The sequence below is a fragment of the Salvia splendens genome, chromosome 10 (assembly GCF_004379255.2).
Source record: "Salvia splendens isolate huo1 chromosome 10, SspV2, whole genome shotgun sequence".
NCBI lineage: Eukaryota > Viridiplantae > Streptophyta > Magnoliopsida > Lamiales > Lamiaceae > Salvia > Salvia splendens.
The window spans coordinates 21,412,620-21,437,998 of NC_056041.1; the positions used below are offsets into that span (position 1 = coordinate 21,412,620).

The 25,379-nt window shown below is 35.2% G+C and overlaps 1 protein-coding gene and 1 long non-coding RNA gene across 2 annotated transcripts; one reads left to right on the top strand and one right to left on the bottom strand.

Annotated features, from left to right (window-relative positions):
- Nucleotides 1-503: 503 nt before the first annotated feature.
- On the bottom strand, nt 504-5,093 carry LOC121753266 (putative elongation factor TypA-like SVR3, chloroplastic). Its single transcript, XM_042148498.1, has 14 exons — nt 4,757-5,093; nt 4,291-4,400; nt 3,918-4,121; nt 3,355-3,531; nt 2,925-3,077; nt 2,748-2,837; nt 2,483-2,617; nt 2,291-2,407; nt 2,052-2,203; nt 1,873-1,957; nt 1,685-1,779; nt 1,437-1,602; nt 1,122-1,317; nt 504-986 (listed from the first exon to the last, which is right to left on the bottom strand). Exons 1-14 carry the CDS (start codon nt 4,965-4,967, stop codon nt 853-855), a joined length of 2,025 nt encoding a protein of 674 aa, XP_042004432.1. The 5' UTR covers nt 4,968-5,093; the 3' UTR covers nt 504-852.
- Nucleotides 5,094-18,011: 12,918 nt separating this feature from the next.
- LOC121753045 lies at nt 18,012-21,531 on the top strand. The gene is made up of 3 exons (XR_006040335.1): nt 18,012-18,296; nt 19,425-19,529; nt 21,336-21,531. It is a non-coding gene; the product is annotated as an uncharacterized LOC121753045 (long non-coding RNA).
- The last annotated feature ends 3,848 nt before the right edge of the window (nt 21,532-25,379 follow it).

A 25,379-nucleotide genomic window follows, 5' to 3' on the forward strand; every position in this document is an offset into this window, starting at 1 on the left:
GCAAAAATCTATTCTTCGTGGGAAACCGTGAAACTTTTATACTCCCTTCATTCTATAGTAGTAGAGTCATTTTACTATTTTGGTACGTTCCATAATAGTGGAGTCATTTTCCTTTTTATTAAAAATCAACATATTTCTTCTCACATACTTTACTCTCTCTTACTTTATTATCTTTTTATCTCTCTATTTTTCTTAATCTCTTTGTCGAAAAGAAACATATCCACTACTATGGAAGGAATGGAGTACAATTTTAGACCACTTATTTATGTTATGACAAGTAGAATAAAAATTAAAGAGAAGCTTCCTCAAAAGAGTGGCTAATAGATAATCTAGAATGAAGAATAGAATTTTCTGCTTTACAGCAATTTTCTTGACCTTGAACATGTTTGCAACTTTTCCTCTTGACTTGGAATATAAACAAAGAATCTCCCATCTTAAAATTATTGACACTTCCCAAAATTATTGACACTTCCCACCAAAAAACACATCCAATCAAACAATAATTAAAAAGAAAATAAAAACATGAATTAACACATATACTGTTTCTTTATGCAGTCAATTTCCTCAAATAATCCTAAACAAAATCAGACAGAAACAATAAGATTATACATGTAAAATTTATAGCTCTCTTTTGCTATTTCTTTATGTATCCAATCCACCTTCAAACATTATGAAGGTTCAAAAATATTTCCCCGGTTCGGACTAAGAATTTCAACCCTAAGCATCGAGATCTTAGCCAGAGGGCGAAGGTTCGTTGCTTGAGGAGGTAAACATACCAGGATGGTAGCTTCATCCATGTGCAGATGAGAGCAGGCACGCATATAAGCCTAGCTCTTGTTCGGAGTGACATTTTCAACGAGATTTCTTCGTCATCTTAGGGTTCTTGCACATCCGGATGCTCAAGGGGGTTACTTCAACGAGTTCGTCTTCTTGAATGTATTCTATGCAGTCATCGAGACTGTATTCCATGGGCGAATCCAGAACCACTACGAGCATCAAACGAGAATTTAGGGCGAATCGTGGAGTTTATGAGTACTTGTGTGATTGCATTCGTAATGAACAAAACTGGAAGAGAATAAACAGGACAGATAATGCTAGAAAATGCTCGGTGGTTGACTCACCTGTTTGGTCTTTGTTTGAACGGATGTTTGTGGCTGCTTTTTTCTTGCACACGTTCAAGGATAAGTCGCCTGGGCGCTGATGGATGCCGATTATCTGACCTTTGTACACATCAACTCCGGGTCCAATGAACATCTGGCCTCGGTCTTGTGAACTTGCAAGGGCGTAGGATGTACTCGTTCCATCCTCAAAAGCAACCTTAAAGAAGAAGAAGGGCGAGGTGAAGTGACTGCAGTTTCTTTGGGATGCTTCGCAAATTGGGACGAAGTAATTTCACGTAAGAAAATAAACAAAAGATAACGAGGATTGGAAATTACCAAAGAACCCAGATCGCGGGTACTGATATCACCGGCCCAAGAACCATATTCGTCAAATATTGTGTTCAGAACTGCTGTGCCTCGAGTTACAGTGAGAATTGAATTTCTCAGCCCGAGGAGGCCCCTTGTTGGTATCCTATATTTCATGAAGGCCGTCCCTTCCGACCTAATAAGAATACATTACACAGTCACTGGTTTAAGTCGTGGACTAGAATATAATCGTCTTGAAAGAGGATAAAGGTCATTACCCAGTTCCTTGCATATCGATCATATGTCCACGCCGTCTACCAAGAAGTTCTACTACGGGCCCCACATATTCTTCTGGTACCTCTACAATAGCAATCTGCATAAACCATTCATTGGAAATTTTCTCTGAGTACAAGTAATAAGAGATATAGTTATATTCATTACTCCATTTTTCAGCTCTTGGTATTACCTCAAACGGTTCCAACAACTTGTCGTTCACTGTTTTGTTGATAACCTTGGGCGGACCCACCATGAACTCATATCCTTCTCTACGCCTGGAGAAATTTTATACACATTTATATACACATAGATATACGGATATAAGATGTATAACACTAAAACTGATTGTAATTTAGGCTCGATTCTTACATGTTCTCGATTAAAATTGTGATATGTAGAGTACCACGCCCGCTGACAATAAATGTATCAGAAGTTTCACCGTCTTCAACTTTCATTGCCAAATTCCGCTCAAGTTCACGGTATAGCCTATCTCGTAGGTTTCTACTGGTGACATACTTCCCCTACAGTCCACCAAAAAAAAAGGATGCTTTGATTCATTAGTAAACACTGTTTTGACTCGTAACAGTTATAAAAGTTCAGACATATACCTCACGGCCCACGAATGGTGATACGTTGATTGAGAAAGCCATTCTCACTGTAGGTTCTTCGACCTTAATGGAGGGCAATGGCTTCCCCGTGGCTTTGTCTGCAATCGTCTCTCCAATCTGATTCGGTGAAAAATATTAGTCAGGAGTAAAAATTACGCATCACGTGTCAGAGCGAGGAAATACAAACCCTACCTGAATATCATCAATGCCACAAACAGCACAAATGTCACCGGCCTCGACTAGTTCAGTAGGAACTCGGAAGAACTTTTCGTACACAAACAGCTCACTTACTCGACCAAACCTGCATGCATCCTCAGAGGTACAAATCTGAACAAAATAAAGATTTAAGCTAATGAGGTTTCGTTTAATAGTTGAAGCAAAGTACTGCAATGCTCCAGAATCATATATCAATCGAGTCGAGTAGATTTGGAGAGAAACTACATATTTTTGAGCTTACCCGCACATCCATTCCTTTCCGCAACATCCCAGCATGCAGACGGCCAATAGCAATGCGCCCTTTATGTTCATCATATTCGATATTTGTAGCCTGAAAATGATTAAAAAAAATTCATAACAATTAAAATATGCATGATGCGAAAGAGTAAGTGAAATTGACATGTAGATCACTGCTTACAAGCATTTGAAGAGAACCATCTTTGGCAATTTGTGGTCCAGGTATGCATCGGACAACGGTCTCGAAAAGGGGTCCAAGGTCGTCAGATAGGTTTTCTGGAGAAAGTCCTGCCTGTCCTTTGAGGCCACTCGCATATATAACTTGGAAATCACACTGCCATCAAGAAAGAAAAAAAAACAATAAACATTGCAGTAAGCAATAATCCAAGGTATCGATTTTTTCTCCAGTCAAGACTTTTGTTATTTGTATCTTAATACAAACAGTCCTCGCAAGAATATGATAAGAGTAAAATTAAAACATGTTACAAATATGCAGCCAATCATATAATTACCACCTACTCAAATAAAAGTCCAAGGATGATTTGCAACTACATGATTTACACATGGAGTTCGAGATATATTGACTCATTAAAGATTTACAGCAAAGCTACCTGTTCATCTGTTGCGTTCAGCTCAATAAACAATTCAAAAGTCGAATTTATGACAAACTCTGGACGAGCAGAGGGCCTGTCGATTTTATTGATGACAACAATGACCGAATGGCCAAATTCAAGAGCCTTCTTCAGGACAAATCTTGTCTGCGGCATTGGACCCTCAACAGAATCTACCTACAAATCGCAGCCACTACCACATTCAGCAGTATAATTTTCAGTGCAGAAAGCTTCAGCTTTTAGGAATGGGCGAAAAAAAAACGGAATGACAAAGGAACAACAAAATTATGGGGAAATGCTGCCTGCTAAAAAAGGGTGGGACTATTAGTGATTGATAAAAAAAGCTCAAGGGGGAGATAAAAACATTAAATTGTAAAAGAAGTTAGGGTAAGTGGCGAACGAGTAATGGAGATTATACTACATTGTAGGTCGTTTAGCAAATCGAAGGCAACAAGATTAGATTGACATAAGATGATCTACACATTTTTACATGAATAAATAAAGATCAACATAATACAAACAAATCGACAACGTAATCCAAATTGCAGAAAAGAACACAGTACCACTAAAAGAACTCCTTCCACCATGTTAAGAATGCGCTCCACTTCACCTCCAAAGTCAGAATGACCTGGAGTATCAATGATATTAATCTTCGTATCCTTATACGTAATAGATGTATTCTTGCTAAGAATCGTTATTCCCCTTTCACGCTCCAGATCGTTAGAATCCATTATTCTCTCCTGCATGAACTGGTTATCCCGAAAAACCTGCACAAACGCAAGGGAAAGAACTTTCACCATTCCCTATTCACAAATACCTCCATGCCCGAGTCCATACATAACTTAAGCTCCAAAACCAAAAATAAATACTTATTTTGCAACATTTGACTATAAATCACTAAACATTATTCCTTAGCAAGACTCGAAGAGCACGTACCTTGGATTGCCTCAACATAGCATCAACCAGTGTAGTCTTCCCATGATCAACATGAGCAACAATTGCTATATTTCGAATGCCTTCTCTTCTTACTAACTGCCTCTTCTTCTCTGAATACAAACAAGCAACCCAGTATTTAGAAACCCCACACACTCCCTCCATCCCCTAAAAATAGAAATTTTCCTTTTCACGAAATTTCTTTCCCTACCCACTTTTCTTTCTTATCACTCTCACTCTACCAATTTCCCATTTAAACTCGTCCAGTTTCAAAAGTTTCTATTTTTACAGGACTGATGGAAAAACAACACTCCACATAGTATCAATCACCCAAAAATCAAATCAAAAACAACATTTCCTCATAACCACACAAGCATATCATCACACTACACACACATAATCAACAGAGAACAGCTAAAAATTAGGAAACAAAGCGAGGCAATGATCAAAATCAAAAGCAACAGAGTACCTGTGGCAGCTTCAGAAACAGAGCATTTGACAGAATTCCGAAGATGGGAGGTCAAAATCTTGGAATTCGTCTTAATAGATAAAGGGCAACCGAGAAATTGCCTTTTGAGCCAAGAAGGGGCATTGGTGGAGCTTCCTTTAACGGAATTGAAGTTGGTAGACGATAGGAGAATAGGTTTGGAAGAGGGGCGGGCACCAATAGCCATATCCATTGCTCGTCTCTCTCTATCTCAAAACTGGGGTGGAGTTTGGGAGATAGGAGGAGAGAGAAAGAGGATGGGGCTATGGTGAATGGTGAAGTATAAGTGAAAGGCTGTTATAATGCTTCGACAATTCCAGTTTCATCATCCGTCTTCAAGATAGAAGAGTTGCGGCTGATCTTTTTTATTTATTTCATTTTCCTATTTTCTAACATAATTTAAAATATGATTAGTTGCTAATAAAATTATGAAAATATTGAAATTTGATAGGAGTACTATATTAAACGATAAAATTACAGAAAAATCAATTGTCTTATTTGATCTAAAGAAAAATCAATTATCTTATTTGATTTAATTTGTTTTTTTATAGTACTCCCTCCGTCCTAACTAAGTTGATATAAATTTTTAGGCATGTAGATTAAGAAATTATGTTGAAAAGTATGAGAGATGAATAAAGTAAGAAATGTAAAGAGAGAGTAAGGTAGGTGATTGGAATAAGTAAGAGTCATTTAATGTTTTGTTTTTAGTCAAAAAATGAAATGACTCAACTTAGTTGGGATATCCCAAAAAGGAATACGACTCAACTTAGTTGAGATGAAGGGAGTACTATTTTTATATATTAGTTTTATAATAAAATGTGAGTTGGAATGAGTTAATGGAATATGAGGTCTACTACCTAAAATGGTAAAAGTGAAATGGGACAAACTATGTGGGACGGACCGAAATAGAAAAACGGGACAAACTATCTATGATGGAGGGAGTATTTGGTTTCGGTAAGAGCTTTAAGAAATGTAATGAAAAGTGAATTGAATAAAAACACCACTTTCACTATATGTATATTATAAAGGAATCTCACTTAGGGGTGTGTTATATTGCTAACTCATTCTTAAATTGATAACTACAACTAAATATGGTTGACATTGAATCAAATCAAGGTATAAGATCATTCATCCACACGAATATTAATACGATGCAAAAAAAATATCAATTAGGGATATTAATATCAATTAACACAAAGTTAGTTATAACCAACTTTTAAAAAATAGTCCAAAACTTTAAATGATTATAACTATTTCAATTTATATTACTTTTTTACAAAAAATATATCAAATTTAAAATAATTTTATAAGGATTCTAACGAACTATCATTTGCATATGTTCCGATGTCAAAATTTGATTTTTTTTTAAATTTTTTTATAGGTTTTATGTATTAGTTTAATGTAAATGAAAGTATCAAAATATGTTAATATAATATACTATATATATTAATGTCAATGCAAAATTGTGTTAACATATTTAAGGAATCACATTAATATCTATATTGTCATTTTATCTAAAATTCTAAATTTGGTGATTCTTCTAATCTATTTAAGTAATAATAAAAAGTAATTACACATAACAATTTATAGACCACTAGGTCTGTAGAAATCATATGCACTTAAATTAGTTATAGTTAGCAATTAAGGGATGAGTTAGCAATTGATCACACTCGTCTTACTTATATATATAGTTTTATAATAAAATGTGAATGAAATAAATTAGTAGAATGTGAGAGATATTTATTATTTACGATAAAAATGAAATAAGAATCTTAATAAGAGACAAATGAAAATGACAAAATAAGACTTTTATGGAACGGAGAGAGTATTATTATTACTGTCGATAACCTTTTTAATCTCTAGAGGCTAAAGTTGATATGGGCTTGAATAGGGCACATAATAGTAATAAGAAGGCTTCATCGGCCTTTCTGTTTTCGTCTTCTGTTGCACATCAAATTTTAATGATTGTGCTAACATCTAAGAGCACCCGCAACGCGTGCCGTTGCGGTGCCTTATTTCGTTCCGGAGGAACGGAACCGCGGCGGCACGCGTTGCAGCCGCCCGTGTCGTCGCCATTCCGTGCCGGTGCCGTGCCGGGTGTCGTTCCCGCGAGACGCGGCACGACACGTTCCGCCACGCGCCGAGGCGACGTGGCGGCCTCCCATTCGACGCGTGACGCCCACTCGCTGCCCCGCGAGTGGGCGTCGTCACGGTGACGCAATAATTCGATTTAAAAAAAAAAAGAATTTAATAAAAAAAAAAAAAATTTTTGCAATAATTCTAATTTTTTTTGGCGGATGAACTTATTAAAATTGTGTACTTTTATTTTTTTAGGATTTTAATTGTGTGTTTTTTTATTTTTTTAAGTTTAAGTTGTAACTTTGTTTTAATGTTGTGTGTTTTTTAATAAAGTGTGTTTGTTTTTTATTAAAGTGTGTTTGTTTTAATTGAATTGAGTTGGAAACAAAAATAAAAATTGAAATTGAATGAATAGTAATTTAAGGAACGGTTAAGGAACGGAGGGTTGCAGGTTCCGTTCCTTAGTCAAGGAATGTAGTAAAAAAGTACAGTGGGGCCCGCAAATAGTAGTTTAAGGAACGGTATAGGAATAGCGTTGTGGATGGCCTAAGGAGGCTCGACAATTTGTATTTTTGTCAAATATTTTTTCCTTGTCTTTTAGATAACTCTTGGGCTCGAAATATAAAAATAGTGATACGCATTAAATGTGTGCAAGTGCAACATATTGCTTCTACTAATATATTGTGCGTAATTTGAAAAAAAAAACAAAATAAAATTTCCATCCCACTAAATAAAGTTCGAGGCATTCTTTTAAACATGAAAATTAAAATATTGTATTAAATGAACTATATGAAGATAAAATAAAATAAAAAAAGAAAAAGTAGAAAAAAAAAATAAAAGAGAGTAAAATAAGAGAAAAGATAATGTTAGAGTGATTAGATGTTTTATTTTTTTATTAAAAAAAAAATGATTCAACTTTTTTTTTAAATGTTCCTTCTCTTTCTATTTCCTACTTTATCTACTTTTCTCAATCTCACTTACTTTACCTAGGCATGCACAAACCGGCCCGGCCCGCCAGTTAACCGGCGGTTCGGAACCGCCGGTTCATGAACCGGAACCGGGCCCGGAACCGGCGGGTTGAACCGGCAGAAGGGTCGGCGGGTCGTAAGGGCCGGTTCAGGTTCGGCAATATCTTGAACCGTGAACCGGCGGTTCGGCGGTTCGAACCGCCGGTTCAAAGGGTCGCACAGTGTAAAGTAGGCTAAGGGTTCGTAGGGGTTCAGGTAGGGTTTAGGTAAACCGGCGGTTTTCGGTGGGAACCGGCGGTTTTCCGGGAAACCAGCGGTTTTCGTAAGAAACCGCCGGTTTTCGGTCAGAAACCGCCGGTTTGGCAGCCGGTTTCCGCCGGTTCTGGTGACTTTTCAGAGGCTAGGTCGTAGGTTCAGTGTTTAGGCCTGCAAAACCGGTCATAAACCGCCGGTTTTCTGACGCAAACCGTGGACGAACCGCCGGTTTATGCTTGAACCGCCGGTTCCGGCGGTAAACCGGTGGTTCGGCCGAATTCAAATTTCAAAAAAAAAAATTTATCCAATTTTACTCCTATAAATACCTCACTTCTCCTTCATATTTCCTTACCCCATTCTTGTGTTAACAAGGATTTCATTCTCAATCTTCATTTCTCTATTCTCTCCTCATTCTCTCTAATTGCGCAAGTTTACGTTTCAATTCTACACTTTCTACTCACTACTAATCTACTATATTTGTTGTTGTGCTCATAATTTACCACTTCTTTTATACTTCATACATATTTCATTCCAAGTCCATACTACTTTCATTTATCAATATGTCTTCTTCTCGTGGTGGATCGGGACGTGGTGATCGGGGCAAGGGAATAGCCCAAGATCAAAGTACTACGCGTCCCTCAAAATCTCGACGACCTAGTCGTCGAGATGTTATGGAAGAGGTTTCCCGATTGGCAGCCGAACGCATGCAAGTAAGTAATGAAAAATTTGTTTTCCAATTCATATTTTAAAATTTCATTAATTTTTTTTTGCGTTCATACTTTTAACTTCTACGTACATAATATTTGTAGATGGAAGAAGATCATAGGACCGTCATGCTACTTGCTGAAATGCAACAAGGTGGGGGTAGGGGAGGTCGTTCCCAACAAGATGATGAGTTCGACGTTACTATATCGTCGGACTCGGACAACGAGGATAGATCGCATTCTCGTATTCCTTCTAGCACCGGCGGAAATGAGGAGATGCCTCCCCCTCCTCCACCCGCTACTAACCCGACAAAAGCTTTGAAATCGGACATTTTTGTCAAACACTACAAGAGGGTCCTGGTGGTGATTCCAAATCCTCACGATCCGAACTCTCAAGAAGAGACTTCGGAGTTTCATGTTTACTGCAACTATTGCGATAAAGTGTACAAATGGTCCGCCGATGGTGGATATGGCACCCTCCGTCGCCATTTGGTGACAAAGCATCCGGTAGAATGCGGCACTACCTCTACCCAAAGCCAACTAAACTTCCAACCCGCCGGCTCGGATTCGTCAGGTACGCCTCTATTTAAATATGAGAAAAAGAATTTTGATGATACAATGACTAGATGGGCGCCTATGAAGCATTTGCCCTTTAATGTTTTTGATGACAAAAGTTTTGAGGTTACTATGCAAAGTGGTTTGAAAGTGGCAATCAAAAGAATAGGTAGAATGACCGTGCAACGATCTACCGTTCGGCAATGCTTGGAGAAAAAGGTAGAATTATCACGTTATTTAGTTAACTTGGGCCACAGGGTGAACATTTGCTCAGATGTTTGGACGGATTGTTTTAACCGTCATTCATACATGGGTATTACGGTTCACTTTGTGGACAATAGTTGGACTTTGAACAAGCGTTTAATTGGTTTTAGAGAATTTGAAACTCCACACAATGCACCCGAAATTGCTTCTTTGATTATACAAGTGTTTAATGAGTTTCAGTTATGCAACAAGATATTTTCTATTGGTTTTGATAATGCAACTGCCAACACCGCAAGTATCGCCGATTTGATTGCGGCTTGTACACCGGTAATTGGAGGTAAGTATTTTCATCAAAGATGCATTTGCCATATTTTAAAATTATGTGTACAGGATGCGCTTGAATTATGGTAAAAGCATGTTTCTCCTATTAGAAATGCAATTAGATTAATCCATCAAAAGCCACCTATTGGCAAAGCATGGAAGAAATATTGCCATCAAAAGAATGTCAGGTACACGAATTTTACTATGGATGTGTCTCATAGATGGAATTCGACATATGATTGTCTGAATTCTACTTTGACACATAAAGATGCTTTATGTGATTTTTATAGAACTAATCCCTACCGTGATTTATATCTTTCGCATAATTGTTGGGATAACAGTTTGGCTTTATTTAAATTGTTCAAATATTTTAAAAATGCTACTGTTGAATTGTCGGGTGTTTATTATTGCACTGTTGTTCGTGTTTTGGAGCATTGCATGTACATATCCCTTGGTTTTAAAACTGCAATGAAAAATGCTTCATCTTCTCCCGAGTTAATGTGCGTTTTGTATTATATGATTGAAAAATGGCTCAAGTATTTCAGTGAGATTCCTAACGTGTTTTTGATTGCAAAGGTATTGGATCCAAAATGGAAATTAGCAGGTACCTCCAGAATTTTAGATTTTTATTATAACAATTTGAGTTCAATTGATCTTGGTCCTCTTCAAGTAATCCAATCCGATACCAGTGACGAATTTGGAGTTGACCTCTCAGAAACCTTTCAAATAAACCTCTCGGACCGGTCAGTTGTGCAACAAAACCTCGAGTTTAACTTGCGCTCTCTCTACACCGAATATGAAACCAAGTATAACACCACTCACCAAGTCAGAAGACCCCCTCCTCCACAACATAACTATGGCTTTGCATTTCAAGCCGATTATGATGACCCCGACGCGCAATCCCAACTAGCCGACCTATACAACTACAGCACCGGCGGAAGGTCCTCAGGTATGGTCAATGAATTAGATTTATATTTTGATTCACTCTTTTCCTTTGGTGATGAAGGTCCTACTCCTCCCGCCCAAATCGACGTCCTCGATTGGTGGGGAACCCACGAGAAAGATTTTCCCATCCTTGCTTCAATGGCCAAGGAGATTTTTTCTGTTCCGGCTTCCACCGTAGCCGTCGAGTCCGCTTTTAGTGTTGGCTCGCGCGTGTTGGATGAATCAAGAAGTAAGCTCTCGACGAAAAATATGGAAGCAATGATGTTACTTGATGATTGGGCCAAAGCTGACGTTCGAGAACAAAAAAATGATTGGGATGATCGTCAAGAGGGATCACAAGATGAATTCACCGGGGATGAAGCTTAGGCCAACCGGCAACCGCCGCCGGCCAAGCCAAATAGGTAAGTAAGGTAAGAGAACTACGTGGACTTTGATTCCCTAATGCAAATGAGCAATTGGGATACGTAGGCACCTCAACTTAAATTTTAAATTTAAGTTGAGCTCAAGTCCTTTTTCTTTTATTTCTTTTTTTCCCATTAATTCCTACTTTAAAAATATGCAAATACAATTACATAATTGTATTTGTATATACTCTAGTCGATGAAGTATATTTCTCTATACGGCTAAATGAGGGAAACTTTTGACAATTCTACTATAATTGTTGATTGTTAGACGAAACTCAACATTTAAAGTTGAATTGCTAAAGGTGTCCTTAATTTAGTTATGTAGAAAGATCTTCTTCGCCGGTTAAGAGTATATATATAATACACTTATATGTTTAAGAACTTCAACGTCGTTCTTGTCATTTGTAATTAGTTGTTGACTAGTAGTCTCATTTGTATTTAAATTTTGTTTAAGACTTCAAGACCGGCATATGTTTTCGATTTGTAATTGTTGTAACTTGTAAACATGCAATTTCAATAAAATTGCAACTTTAGTCGTATTTTTTTTCAATTTTATTTACTCACATTTCATACATAAACAACTTTGAAAGTGTAATGTAATTTGATTAAAAATTGAATAGTTGAAAAATGCAAAAAAAAAAAAACGCGACGAACCATTGAACCGGCCCGGAACCGGCGGTTCAAGCCGAAAACCGACGGTTTTGCACCGCCGCGTAAACCGCCGGTTTGTTGAACCTGAACCGGAACCGCCGGGAGCTAGGCGGGCCGGTTCAGGTTCAAGCATTTCCTGAACCTTGAACCGCCGGTTCATGACCCTGAACCGACGGTTCGTGACCTTTGTGCACACCTTCTTTACCCATCTACACTTACAAATGAGCTGAGTATATGGTAGTAGTATATAATTAGAGAAAGTTTGATAACATTTAAATGTTTTGAGATTTATTTAGATTTGTATGAATTTTCATCTGTCATTGAAAGTGACATGTGACATTAGAGAGTTAAAAATTTTACAACATTGTAACAACACATCGAATCCATTATCTACATTGCGCTACATAATTATTTAAACTAGTATCACACCCGTGCTATGCACGATTCATTTTATTTTCTTCAAAATATGAAATATTGATTTGAAATAAAAAATATTATTATTATATGGGTTAAAATTAGAAATTGTTATAAATGTATACAATAATACATTTGATAAAAGTAGTAAATTTTATTGGTGTATAAACATTACTTATTCTTTAGAAATCTATTTTATAAAAATTAATATTAAATAGTTTAATGATTCTAAATTCTAGTTGTGTCATTTTTTTTTATTTTTGTCTGAAATAATATTTATTTGTACAATTTTATTAAATACAAATCAGTCCATTTACACAAAAAAAATACTTATAACTTTTTTTTTTAAAATTAACTTCATATATTTATATCATATATATGAAGGAGGAAATTACAAATCAACTCCTATAACAAGGAGGAAAGACAAATTACGCCACCCAGGGTTCGAACTCGAGACCTCCAGGATGGACGCGGTATCCAGCACCCTTTACCGCTAGGCCAAGGGGCTTGGATCTATAACTTGTCATTTAATGTTTTACTTTTATTGATATTGACTATGCAAAATGTCTATTTTTCATTATTGTCACAAAATTTAAGTGTCTTCCATATATTAATTATTACATAAAATGGTTCCAATGACATTCAAAATCAAAACAAAAATAATTATGATATAATTTTAAAATAGTTCTAACATCATCAAATTATTTCTCACAGACTTTAACCTTAAAATGGTCTTAGATGTACAACGTTTTTGCAAGTTTGGGTACATGACATTGCAAGTATTAAATACGTATGGCGGTATGGTATATAAAACTATACTTTACAAGTTTGGGTACATAAAATACTTTTAGTAGATCCACAAAATATTTGTTGTATCCGAAAAAAAATTAAAATATGTGGTGGATTTACAATGAAATTATGGAATCATTCTAGTATATTGTTTGTGGTAAATTATGAGAATTTACTAAATGAATATTTTATTTAAATAAACCACTTTATTGTTGAACCATTGAGTAGAAACAATTTATTTTTCCAATAGTATAGCACATATTCACAATTAAACATTTTTGCAAGTAAATTAAATTGATGTCACACACATAATTCTAGACAAATTCTTCAAAATTATTTCCACTTTTACTTTTCCTAATTATCAAAAAGTTAAAACTTTTTCACTTTCTCAATTTTGATAAATTGTGTAAAGATGAGCACGTTTTAGGGATGTCCCAATTCTCTTAAGAATTGTTCGAAATATATGGATAAAAAATTTTAACCAAATACTGACGATATTCTAACTATTACAATTAAAGGAAAAACAATCGTAATTGGAATGAAAATTACAACGAAAATAATAAAAAAAAATCAAACTATAAATCGAGTCGAGAGATTACTTCTTTCCTCAAGACAAATTATGGTGTTCTAGGCACCGACAAAGTTATTGGAGCTCCAAGAATCAAGCAATATAGTGATCCTAAAATACACAACAAATGTAAAGAGTTTGAGAGATGAGTGAGAATGCTTTTATTGGTGTGTAATCCATATACAACTTGATACTTTTTACAGGCACAAAATAAGAATATAGAAAGACATGAAATTAAAATACTATAAACAATAAAATTAAGGTAATGAATGTTATAAGAAGTGAAAAGCCAAAGGGCTCCCCATGATCACATTCCATTACTCTCGCCATTTGATGGAGTGTGATGACAATAGGAGTAAAACTAAAATTGAGGAATATGGATTGTTAATGAGCTTACTATTTAGATTTTATGGTATTAGTTACTGGTATTTTAGTTTTAAACGTTTATGTAAATGAGTTATAATTATTTGACCTTTCAAATAATAAAAATAATTTTAATTGATATATAAATTTTTAATTAAAATGATGTTATTTTAATTTTTTTCAAAACTCCCCTTTTATATATGGAGTTATAATTATTTGACCTTTCAAATAATAAAAATAATTTTAATTGATAGATAATTTTTAATTAAAACAATATAATTTTAAATTTTTCCAAAACTACCATTTTATATATGTATATATAGATATATTTTAAATATCCAACAATAATAATTATTTTATAAAATTATTTGAAAAATAAGGACATTCTTTTGTAAATTACTAAAATATACCAAAAGATTGAAAATCCCCAACTTTGTAGCATATGAAATGTAAAATTAATTTAAGATATTGTTTATCAAAAGTTATAATTTAAGATTGCACTGGTGAGACACTTCCTATTAGAGCTTCATTTCATTGCAATATAGTGACCCTATACACAAAAAAACCCAAACCCTAAAACATAAATCCTAAACCCTTAACTTTAAAATATACTCAATCCAAGCCCCTTGGCCTAGCGGTAAAGGGTGCTGGATACCGCGTCCATCCTGGAGGTCTCGAGTTCGAACCCTGGGTGGCGTAATTTGTCTTTCCTCCTTGTTATAGGAGTTGATTTGTAATTTCCTCCTTCATATATATGATATTAATATATGAAGTTAATTTTTTTTTTTTAAAAAAAAAAAAAAAAAACTTTAAAATATACTCAATCCAAGCCTCCTAGCTCAACTGGTTGAGAAGGGAGGCAAGGATATGGCTCCATCCAAGAGGTCCTGAGTTCGAATACTGGATGGCGCAACTTTGGGATTAATTTCCCTGTGGGCCCAAGGCTTGTTGCCTTGGGACTTTGCAAGCATACGGGCCTGGACCAGTCTGAGGGTGGTCAACTTACGAGCCGAGACCCGTCTGAGGGTGGGTTAAGCAGCTAGTTCGTGGGCCACGAGGGAAAGGGAGAGGCCGGTGCTTGGCCTGGACCCGTCTAAGGGTGGGTTAAGCGACTAGTTCGTGGGCCACGAGGGGTAGGAGGAGGCTAGTTCAGACGTGACCACGAGGGGCTGGAAGCGGCTGGTTCGCTTGCCAATGTATCTCGAACTCCGATGTGTGTGTATATATATATATATATATATATATATATGGTAGTGTTAAACTCCTATTTTCCCCTTAGATTTAAGTTTCTACGCAATCTCGGTCGTTGGATTAGGAGGATGGACGTTCTAGATTATAATCTAATTTAACATCCCGCGTTTCATTATTTACCCAGTTTGATGCATCATGAGGGTGATTTAGTCATTTTGTGTACTAAAAAACGTTGAAAACCTATTGACCAAAATTTAAGCGGGCTACTCCACTACTTTCTATCGACTAAATACATCCTTCATCACCAATCGCATTTACTCAAAAATCTCGCTCCAGATTCTCTCTCACGAACGACGCCACAAATTCCTTCCAGTGCCAAAAACCCTAGCCGCCGCTGTTCAAAAGCGCGGCGTTTTCTCGGAGATTCACCGCTGGGTGCCTTGCTTTCCATAATCCCCTCACGGTTTGAACTAGATTTCGTTGGACTACAACAGCAGGTAGGGTTTCGTCGTATATTGTTCGATTTTCAACAATCGTTTTCCAAATAACCGACCGAAATAAAACAACCACACCAAGATTCAATAGATTACCATCAAATCCGCGATTATTTGTTGTTAAATTCTGTAATTTTGTGATTGTTTACTGTTGCGCGCAGATTTCATCATGACTAATAGAGGTAGACCTACGAAATCGCAACAAACACAAGAAGGGGGTGAGTTTCTGTTTGCACGCTGCTCTGGTTTTCTGCGTCTCATATTTGTCAATTTGATCCTACATGATTTAGTCCTTTTTTACATTATTTTCTTGATTCTGTGCATTAATTTATCTGATGTTTCATTTGTTTGTATGTCAGTGGTCATTAGTGTCAGCATATATGCTATATTAGTGTTTCATTACTCTTATAGATCAAAATATCATGAACTGAACCTTTTAAAAGTACAGGTAATATGTGTGGGTGTGCATTGTTTGTTAAAAGATAAGCATTGTGTATAGTGGATACTGATGTGTATTTGTCATTAATGAAATTAGTTTGTTGGTTAAGAGTATATCTTGTATGATTCATCATGGTTAGGTTATAATTGCATTATTTGCTTTAGCGATTTCATTATTTGGAATGTTAATTTGTTACCTATATTGATATCTTGTATGATTCATCATGGTTGTGTTACTGGGTGAGCATTCTGATTTTTTGGTTCGTCTCCCAGATTTATCATGACGAAAAGAGGACGTCCTTCAACTTCACAACCATCTCAGTCTGAAGGTGAGCATTCTATTTCATTTGCATGTCCAATTCCTGGAATAATTGCCTGCTTCTGTACATGAAGTACTGGGTGAATGCAATATTCATGGCCGCATTATTTAACTGAATCTGTACATTATTTACCTATTTGTATGCATTAATTATCATGTTTTAGGCATTATAGACCTGCTGTTGTACATGGGTCAATGAGTGAATGCAGTAGTTGTATGTTCATTAATTGATTGAATCTGTACATTATGTAGCTATTTCTATGCATTATTTATCATGATTTAGCCATTATGTGACTTGTGTTGTACATGGGTCAAAGAGTGAATGCAATATTTGTATGTTCATTACTTGATCGAATCTGTATATTATGTAGCTATTTCTATGCATTATTTATCCTGTTTTATGCATCATTTGACTGCTGTTGTAAATGAGTCTAAGAGTGAATGCAATATTTATATGTTCATTATTTGAGTGATTCTGTACATTATTTGGCTATTTGAATGCATTATTTATCCTGTTTTATGCATCATGTGACTGCTGTTGTACATGAGTCAAAGAGTGAATGGAATATTTGAATGTTCATTACTTGACCGGATCTGTACATTATTTAGTTATTTTAGTGCATTATTTATCATGGTTTATGCTTTATGTGACTGCTGTTAGACATGAGACAATGGGTGATTGCAATATTCTTGGTGCATTTTTTGATTTATTCTGAACATTATTTGATTATTAAAATGCATTATGTATCAGTTTTTAGGCATTATTTTGATGCTTCTGTACAAGGGTGTATAGGTGAATGCAGTATAACTGTCCACATTATTTTATTCAGTCTGTACATTATGTAACTAATTGTATGTTATTATTTTGTATGTTGTACAACATCAAAGCAGCTAAGATTGGACATCGACGAGGCGGTCGATGATATACTGCCAGTAGGAATTGCCCAAAAATTTCAGGAGCGATTATCAGAGGCCGGGACTAGTACAGCTTCGGAAGAGACGGAGGATATGAAACCAAGGGGTAGGAACGTCGACCATCTGTATTGTCGACGAACCCCAACAGAGTTTCTGAATTGTATTAAGAGTTTAACTCCACGACAGAAGGAAGCCGTCACGGAACTTGTACATGAGTCTAAGAGTGAATGCAATATTTGTACATTATTTAGCTATTTCTATGCATTATATATCCTGTTTTATGCATCATTAGACTGCTGTTGTACATGTAACATCCTGAATTATAGGGCTCGATGAGAGGTTTGGATATGTGGTGAGGAATAGTAGTTAAGTTAAACCGTAAAGTATAAATTTGATACGAAATGTCGATTAGTCAATTTTCGGCAATTTCTTTTGTCCGTGTAAAATAATAAATCGAAGCTAAGGGGTAATAATTTTATAAATTACAGATTATGGCCTAGAATAATTGTGGATAATGTGAGGAATTGTTTTGGGCCATTTGAAGGTAATTAAAAAAATTATATCACCGATTATTTCAGTTTTTAGCGAAAACGATCGGCGAAACTTTTGAAGATATAGACAGGAATAATTTTTCCTTAAACTAGAATTTAAATGCTAAATGATGATATAAAGAGTTGCTAAAAGTGATATCATATGATAGGGCAATAAAATGTTACAAGATAATTAATTTATTTAAAAACTAACTAAATAATTAAATAATAATTAGAATTCTCTAGAATAAAATTGTGTCTATCATCAACTCCAACCCCCCTCCCCTCATTTCAGCCAAGAACGTCCACCCCTCTCTTCCATTGAAGACAAGAGCTCAACCTTTTCATTTCCAAATCTTTTGTCATTTTAATCGGTAAATCGATCGGGAAATCGGATATCCGCCAGAAAATCAAGGTAGCCCTTTCTCCCTATCCTATTTTTATACCTTGAAATTGAGTATATGTCGATGTTGAAGGGCTGAGATTTCGTTCACTCGGGGGTAGGAAAACTAACTGATTAAATTTCGATATATTGACGTTTACGCGATCATAGACCTTCGTTTGTTGTTGTTTGATATTTGAGTTAGAAGTTTGATTACATGGCTGTGAATTTGGATGAATATTGAACAGGGGAGGGGCTGAATTGATGATATTTGATGTGGAATGGTTGAGTTTGAGATAAAATCTTGAGGAGAATCAAATTTTGTGTTCTGCCGCCTCCTAGTTTGAATTATTAAGCATGTTTAAATATGTTCAAACTTTTGTTTAACAATTTCTTTAATAACTATGATGAGTCTAGATTATCCCTGATTTTTATGGATAATTTAGGTGTTCGTTTACTATGTGTATAAATTGTTTGAACCTTATGACCATAAACTGTCAAAATTCTGGTAAACTTCCATATTTGGTATGTTTTATTCGAATTATTCAGGGTACTTGAGCTAAGGATAAAATAGAATAAATAATTTTTACATTAACTATATGGTTTCCAAGTGTTCTTGGAATTTTATGATGAATTAAAGAGTACAAATACCATTTATAAAAATTGTTTAGAAAATGCTGCCAGAAATTGTCCGATTTTGGTAGTATGTGGGAAAACGAGAATATCTCTTAAACTATTAGGAATCTCTAAGTGAATCTTGTTGGATTATAAACTGGACTTCTTTGAGTATTTAAAAATATTAGGTCAAGCCTCTAAATCCTTCCGAATGAATATAGAAGTTGTATGACGAATCGGTCCAGTGCAATTGTTATACTAGAAAGTTAAGGAATAAGGGGATATTAAGTTAATATAGCAAATGAATTTATTTAAGGTGTTTGATCATGGAATTATGATTTAGAATGAATATGAGTGTTAATGTAAATTTTGGAAACTTTCTAATTGAGGTTAGCAATTTTAACACATTAATTACATGATTATATACTTTCTGTGAATAGTATTCTGTGAATAGTAACAGAATACTTAGTGATTTTATTTGGAAGACTTTATAAGCTGAAGTTGATGAAAATAAGTATATGTTACTAATAATTACGATATTTATAGTATAAGGCATAGAAGCTTGTAACACGAGTCGTGCAAAAATGAATGGACCTAGAAGATAGCAAAGGGTCGGAAGGTGAAATAGGCTTATGTTCATAAGCCTGCGAGGTAGCGTATCCTCTCTATGTTTTTCGATTCCTTTGGTTGAGATGATGTGTGCTATAATGTGATTATTTGTGAGATGTAAATTAAACAATGTGCTTAAATATGCTTACAATTTAATATGTGGATTGTTATTATACTTATTAAATTTAATCTGAATGGTCTGCGGAAATAATGGTACGAATATGAATAAAAGACATTAGATATGATGCAATGAAATGTAATAAATTATGAAGATCTGGATAATGTGAAATATGTCTGAATAGATTATGAAGATATATCCGTATGTATATGAAAAATAAGTTATCTGGTAGGCAGAACATGAATATAATAAATACAAGAGAACGATGTGTAAATGTTATAAAGTATATACTAAAAGAATGTCTGTGCATACGATAAAAATGATTATATGAAGTGATATTTGGAAATGGAATAAATGTGAAAAAGATATTTGAAAGAATAATATGAAATAAAACGTCCTATTTGCTTGGTCATATATGTTGGGTACAATTGGCATGCCATAGGACAGCAGCGCTGCATTATCTGTGATCACTCGTATTCTGGATAACCGAAGCGAGGATCGTCTGTTATCTGATGGGCCCCTATCTGATCTGCACCCTAATGGGTGATTTGATTATCTGTCTGCACCCTAATGGGTGGTCTGAATTATCTGTCTGCACCCTCATGGGTGGTCTGTGCGGAGTCCTCTCGAGGACAAAATCCGCGTCTGCATCTGATTCTATTTTTGATCTGATCCGTGTACCCTACCTGAAACCAAGCAGATATTGGGACTATATGATAAGATAATATAAAATAATATCTGATGACTTATGAATAAGAATTTGTAATCTGTGATATATAAAATAATATCTGATGACTTCTGAATAAGACTCTTTAATCTGTTACGTATAATATAATATCTGATGGCTGGTGGATAAAGTTATGTGATATGTGATATATAATAAGATAAGATGAAATAATATCTGACGACTTCTGAATAAATGATCTGTAATCTGTAATATATTATATGATAAAATAAGATAAAATAATATCTGATGAATTCTGAATAAATGATATGTAATCCGTAGTCTGTGATATACGATAAGATAAGATAAAATAATATCTGATGACTTGTGAATAAATGATTTGTAATCTGTGATCTGTGATATGTGATTTGTGAAATATGATATATGATATGACTGTTGATTGGTCCTCATGGAGGAAATGATATTTTATGCTGAACGGTCCCCGCTCGGGGTAATTAACACGGAAGAATAGTATACGAAAATAAATGGTAAAAGGAGAAAATGTGATGCGAAATGATATATGATGATATGAGAAATCTGGAGAAACCAAAACTACAAGATAAAATGAAAATGTTGTAGTATAAAATAAATATATGAATCTGTTATCAAGAGACCGTAAGAGAAATATGCCGAGAATGATATGATGAATATATATGGGTATCTGAACATGTATGCTTTGGTGTGAAAATTATGAGAATTTGGAATATATAGATTGTAATAATAATTCAAGGTGATAAGGAAATGACATCAAGAATGAAATCTCTGAAGAGACACAAGTAAGAATATATGGAAAAGTTGTATGACGATAATATAAATAAGTTTGATATAATGAGATTGTAAGTAATTTTGGAAATTTGTGATATTGAAATGAAAACAAGAGAAAGATTAAAAAGGAAATAATGTAGTTATTATAGTTACCATTGTCTTAGCTGAGAGGGTTGGATTCTGTAGTTTGGATATTGCTACTGGGCTTTCGAGCTCACTCCCCCTCTTTCTCCCCCTGCAGGTTAGAGTCGACATTATGTCAGTGGTGTCGCACAACTTTGCATCTTTGGCGAGTCACTGGTGGTCAACTTGGTTTAGTAGACGTGGCATGTTGGGCAATAGTTTAATCTTTAACCTTCCGTTGGGTAAATGTTACGTTTTTAAATGTAATAGATTTTTAATTATGCTTTTAAGCTAAAAAAAGAAAAATTTCTGCACGGGCATTCGATACTGAAACGTGACCTCACTTATTCGGTGGGTTTACCTACCGGGTAACCCGAGGGGAATGAATGAACCCTAAGCCCCACATAATCACAATCTGGCAAACATGTTTAAACCATACTACACCCTAGCCCCAAGGATTTCTAAACCCTTGGGGAATGATTGAAACTAAACCCAAAAAATCAAACCGTTCCAATCCTGACATATTCATGAAATTGTATAACACAAACAAACAAACCGGCTCAGAAAACCTTTACATTGCAGTTCACATATCGTTCATTATATAGTCAATACCATCCATTATCTATTAAGATTTGGTGCATTATTTGTATCGGTTTAAACTACTACCCTAGCCCTGGGCTTGTTAAACCCTTAGGGAAAACAGGAAATGTGCGTCAAACATCGAAACACGGCACAACTTAAATTAAACGGGGCAGGACAAATGTTCATTACATATCACAAATAATGCATTACAGAAACTAAAACTACGCATTATACTACACAATATGTACATTATGTATATCTGTTTTAAAAAATGCCTACTCGCTATGCATGTGCAACCCCAGACGAATTACTGTAGCTCGTGTATTTGGACAACGTTTGTTAGACTTAGAACATACTACACCCTAGCCCCTAGGCTTGTTAAACCCTTAGGGAAAACAAGAAACGTGAACCAAACATCGAAACACGGCACAACTTAAATTAAACGGGGCAGGATAAATGTTCATTACATATCACAAATAATGCATTACAGAAACTAAAACTACGCATTATACTACACAATATGTACATTATGTATATCTGTTTTAAAAAATGCCTACTCGCTATGCATGTGCAACCCCAGACGAATTACTGTAGCTCGTGTATTTGGACAACGTTTGTTAGACTTAGAACATACTACACCCTAGCCCCTAGGCTTGTTAAACCTTAGGGAAAATAAGAAACGTGAACCAAACATCGAAACACGGCACAACTTAAATTAAACGGAGCAGGATAAATGTTCATTACATATCACAAATAATGCATTACAGAAACTAAAACTACGCATTATACTACACAATATGTACATTATGTATATCTGTTTTAAAAAATGCCTACTCGCTATGCATGTGCAACCCCAGGCGAATTACTGTAGCTTGTGTATTTGGACAACGTTTGTTTGACTTAGAACATACTACACCCTAGCCCCTAGGCTTGTTAAACCCTTAGGGAAAACAAGAAACGTGAACCAAACATCGAAACACGGAACAACTTAAATTAAACAGGTTAGTATAAATGTTCATTACATATCACAAATAATGCATTACAGAAACTAAACTGCGCATTATACTATATAATATGTACATTATGTAAATCAGTAAAAAAAAACCTACGCACTATGAATGTGCAATCCCAGATGAATTACTGCAGCTCGTGTATTTGGACAACGTTATTTAGACTTAGAACATAAATGTGTGCATTATTTTAACTTATGTAGTCATTATTTGTATTTTGGTGGTCATTGTTGTAACCATTAATGCAATATTCGTGTGTTCATTATTGTAATGGTTCCGCACATTATATGAATATTTATATGCATAAGCATATCCTGGTGTATGCATCATGTAACTGGTGGTTTTTATTGTTGAAGAGTACATGGAATATGTTGATGTGCATTACTTGGTTTAATCTCTTCATTATTTGTTTGTACATGTTCAGGTAATGATGAATTATATGCAATATACTATACATTATATAACATAAACGAGTGTATTACATAAGCGTACTTATACATTACATGTATAATTATTTATACATAGTCATTCAACATTAAATCAAACACTAAACGGATGGCACCAATTCGTGGAAATACGTAAATGTTTGGAATCGCATATTATACCACAAACCTGGGCCCAGAAATCTGCAACCCTACGGGAATGATTGAAAACCAATTTAACATGAAATAACAACACCTATAAGCTTGAATGAACCGTATCAACAACAAAACCATTAAACAACTAAACTGATTCAATAAATCAATACCCAAGCACACAAACATGAAACACGAATTCGCTGATTTAAACATATTGGGTCGTGCAGCGGAATTACAAGTAAAAATTTTGACAGCAACCAAATCAATACACATGGGCGAAAATTGCAATATTACCTTATTCCATTGGTACTCGAAACACCGGGGATGAACCGTATTCATTAGATTTAGATTCAAAACATTTGTTCACCAATGACAGAAACTTCGATCTGCAAAAGGAACTCGGCTAAACGCGGGATTATGGACGCAATGAACTAAATCTGGAAAAGATTTGCTGATAAACTGCAATCAGCGTGGAGGGAGGAATTCACGCCTCATACCATAACTAACTAGAAGAGAGAATTTCAATTTTACCCTTCACACGTAAAAAATGCATGCAATCTGATAAATGGATCAACTTATTTTGTCCGTTAGACCGGCTGAAATAAAGGGTGGAGATTAAGAAGGAAATTGAATTTAATAGGTAAAAAGGATTTGAATACAATCATATATATATATATATATAGGGTAGTGATCAATATATAACTAATCTTAAGTGTATAACTAGAGAACAAATCTCAGCCACACATCTCAATGCTCCAAATTAATCTCATGGCTTAGCTATTTTTACATGTTTTAAATAAAAAGTAATTAACAAGGGTATTTTGGGAAATCATATTCAACTCCAACCATCTCCTTCAATTTTTCAACTCCAATTCACACTCCATTATTTCCGGCGGAGTACGGGGAGCTGGCAGACACGGCGGTGCATGGGGTGGTGGTGATTGGGAGGAGTGTGTTCTCCTACTGGGGCTTTTTTGGGTGCTGAAGCTGCTCTCGGGGCTGGGGATTAGCCGGGAGAGTAGAGCGGCGCTGGAGCGGCTGATTGGGAGATGCTCGATCAGGCGAAGCTGGACCTTCTGGTGTCCGGCGGAGGAGTAGGGGTGTATGATGTGAATTTGGTGGTGAGGCTGATCAGATTGTGTGTGTATCACTCAATTTTCCAGCTCCAATTCAATTTGGAAACTATATTTGGAGTTTCCGGAAGATTAGGATAATTTCTATATACATCTATTTAATTTTTTTAATTATCTAATTTATTTTTTGTTTTTTTACAATTAATTGTGTTGATTATTCATATGAAATTAATTGTGGTAATAATTATTCAACAAATCTAAGTACAAATGCATTCGAAGTCCACCCAACACAAACAGTGGGAATAATTATGTTAACTCCAATAAACCCATCTTAACCCATCTATAAAAAAAAGTACTCTTAATGAAATCAATTACATATTCATGTGACTGCTGGGTAGTTTAATGAAATGGGCGGACAAGAGGAATGATTCATTAATTAATTACTTGATGTAATTAGTTGGTTTATAGGTGAAATGTAATTGTTTACAAAACACATCACTCATGATTTTACCTCACTCTTGTTCACAAAACACGTCACTCTTATTATGATTTTACCTCACTCTTGTTCACAAAACACGTCACTCTTATTGTGATTTTACTTCACTCTTGTTTACAAAACATCACTCTTGTTCTGATTTCACTTCACTCTTGTTCACAAAACACATCACTCTTGTTCACAAAACACATCACTCTTGTTCTGATTTCACTTCACTCTTGTTCACAAAACACATCACTCTTGTTCTGATTTCACTTCACTCTTGTTCTGATTTTACTTCACTCTTGTTCACAAAACACTTCACTCTTGTTCTGATTTTACTTCACTCTTGTTCACAAAACACATCACTCTTGTTATGATTTCACTTCACTCTTGTTCACAAAACACATCACTCTTGTTCTGATTTCACTTCACTCTTGTTCA

Excerpts from the sequence above, each read along its gene's own strand:
- LOC121753266 (XM_042148498.1), bottom strand. The coding sequence starts at position 4,967 with ATGGATATGGCTATTGGTGCCCGCCCCTCTTCCAAACCTATTCTCCTA. Across the intron at positions 2,204-2,290 it reads CACCATTCGTGGGCCGTGAG|GGGAAGTATGTCACCAGTAG; the intron begins GTATATGTCTGA and ends GGTGGACTGTAG. Across the intron at positions 987-1,121 it reads TTCAAACAAAGACCAAACAG|TGGTTCTGGATTCGCCCATG; the intron begins GTGAGTCAACCA and ends TGATGCTCGTAG.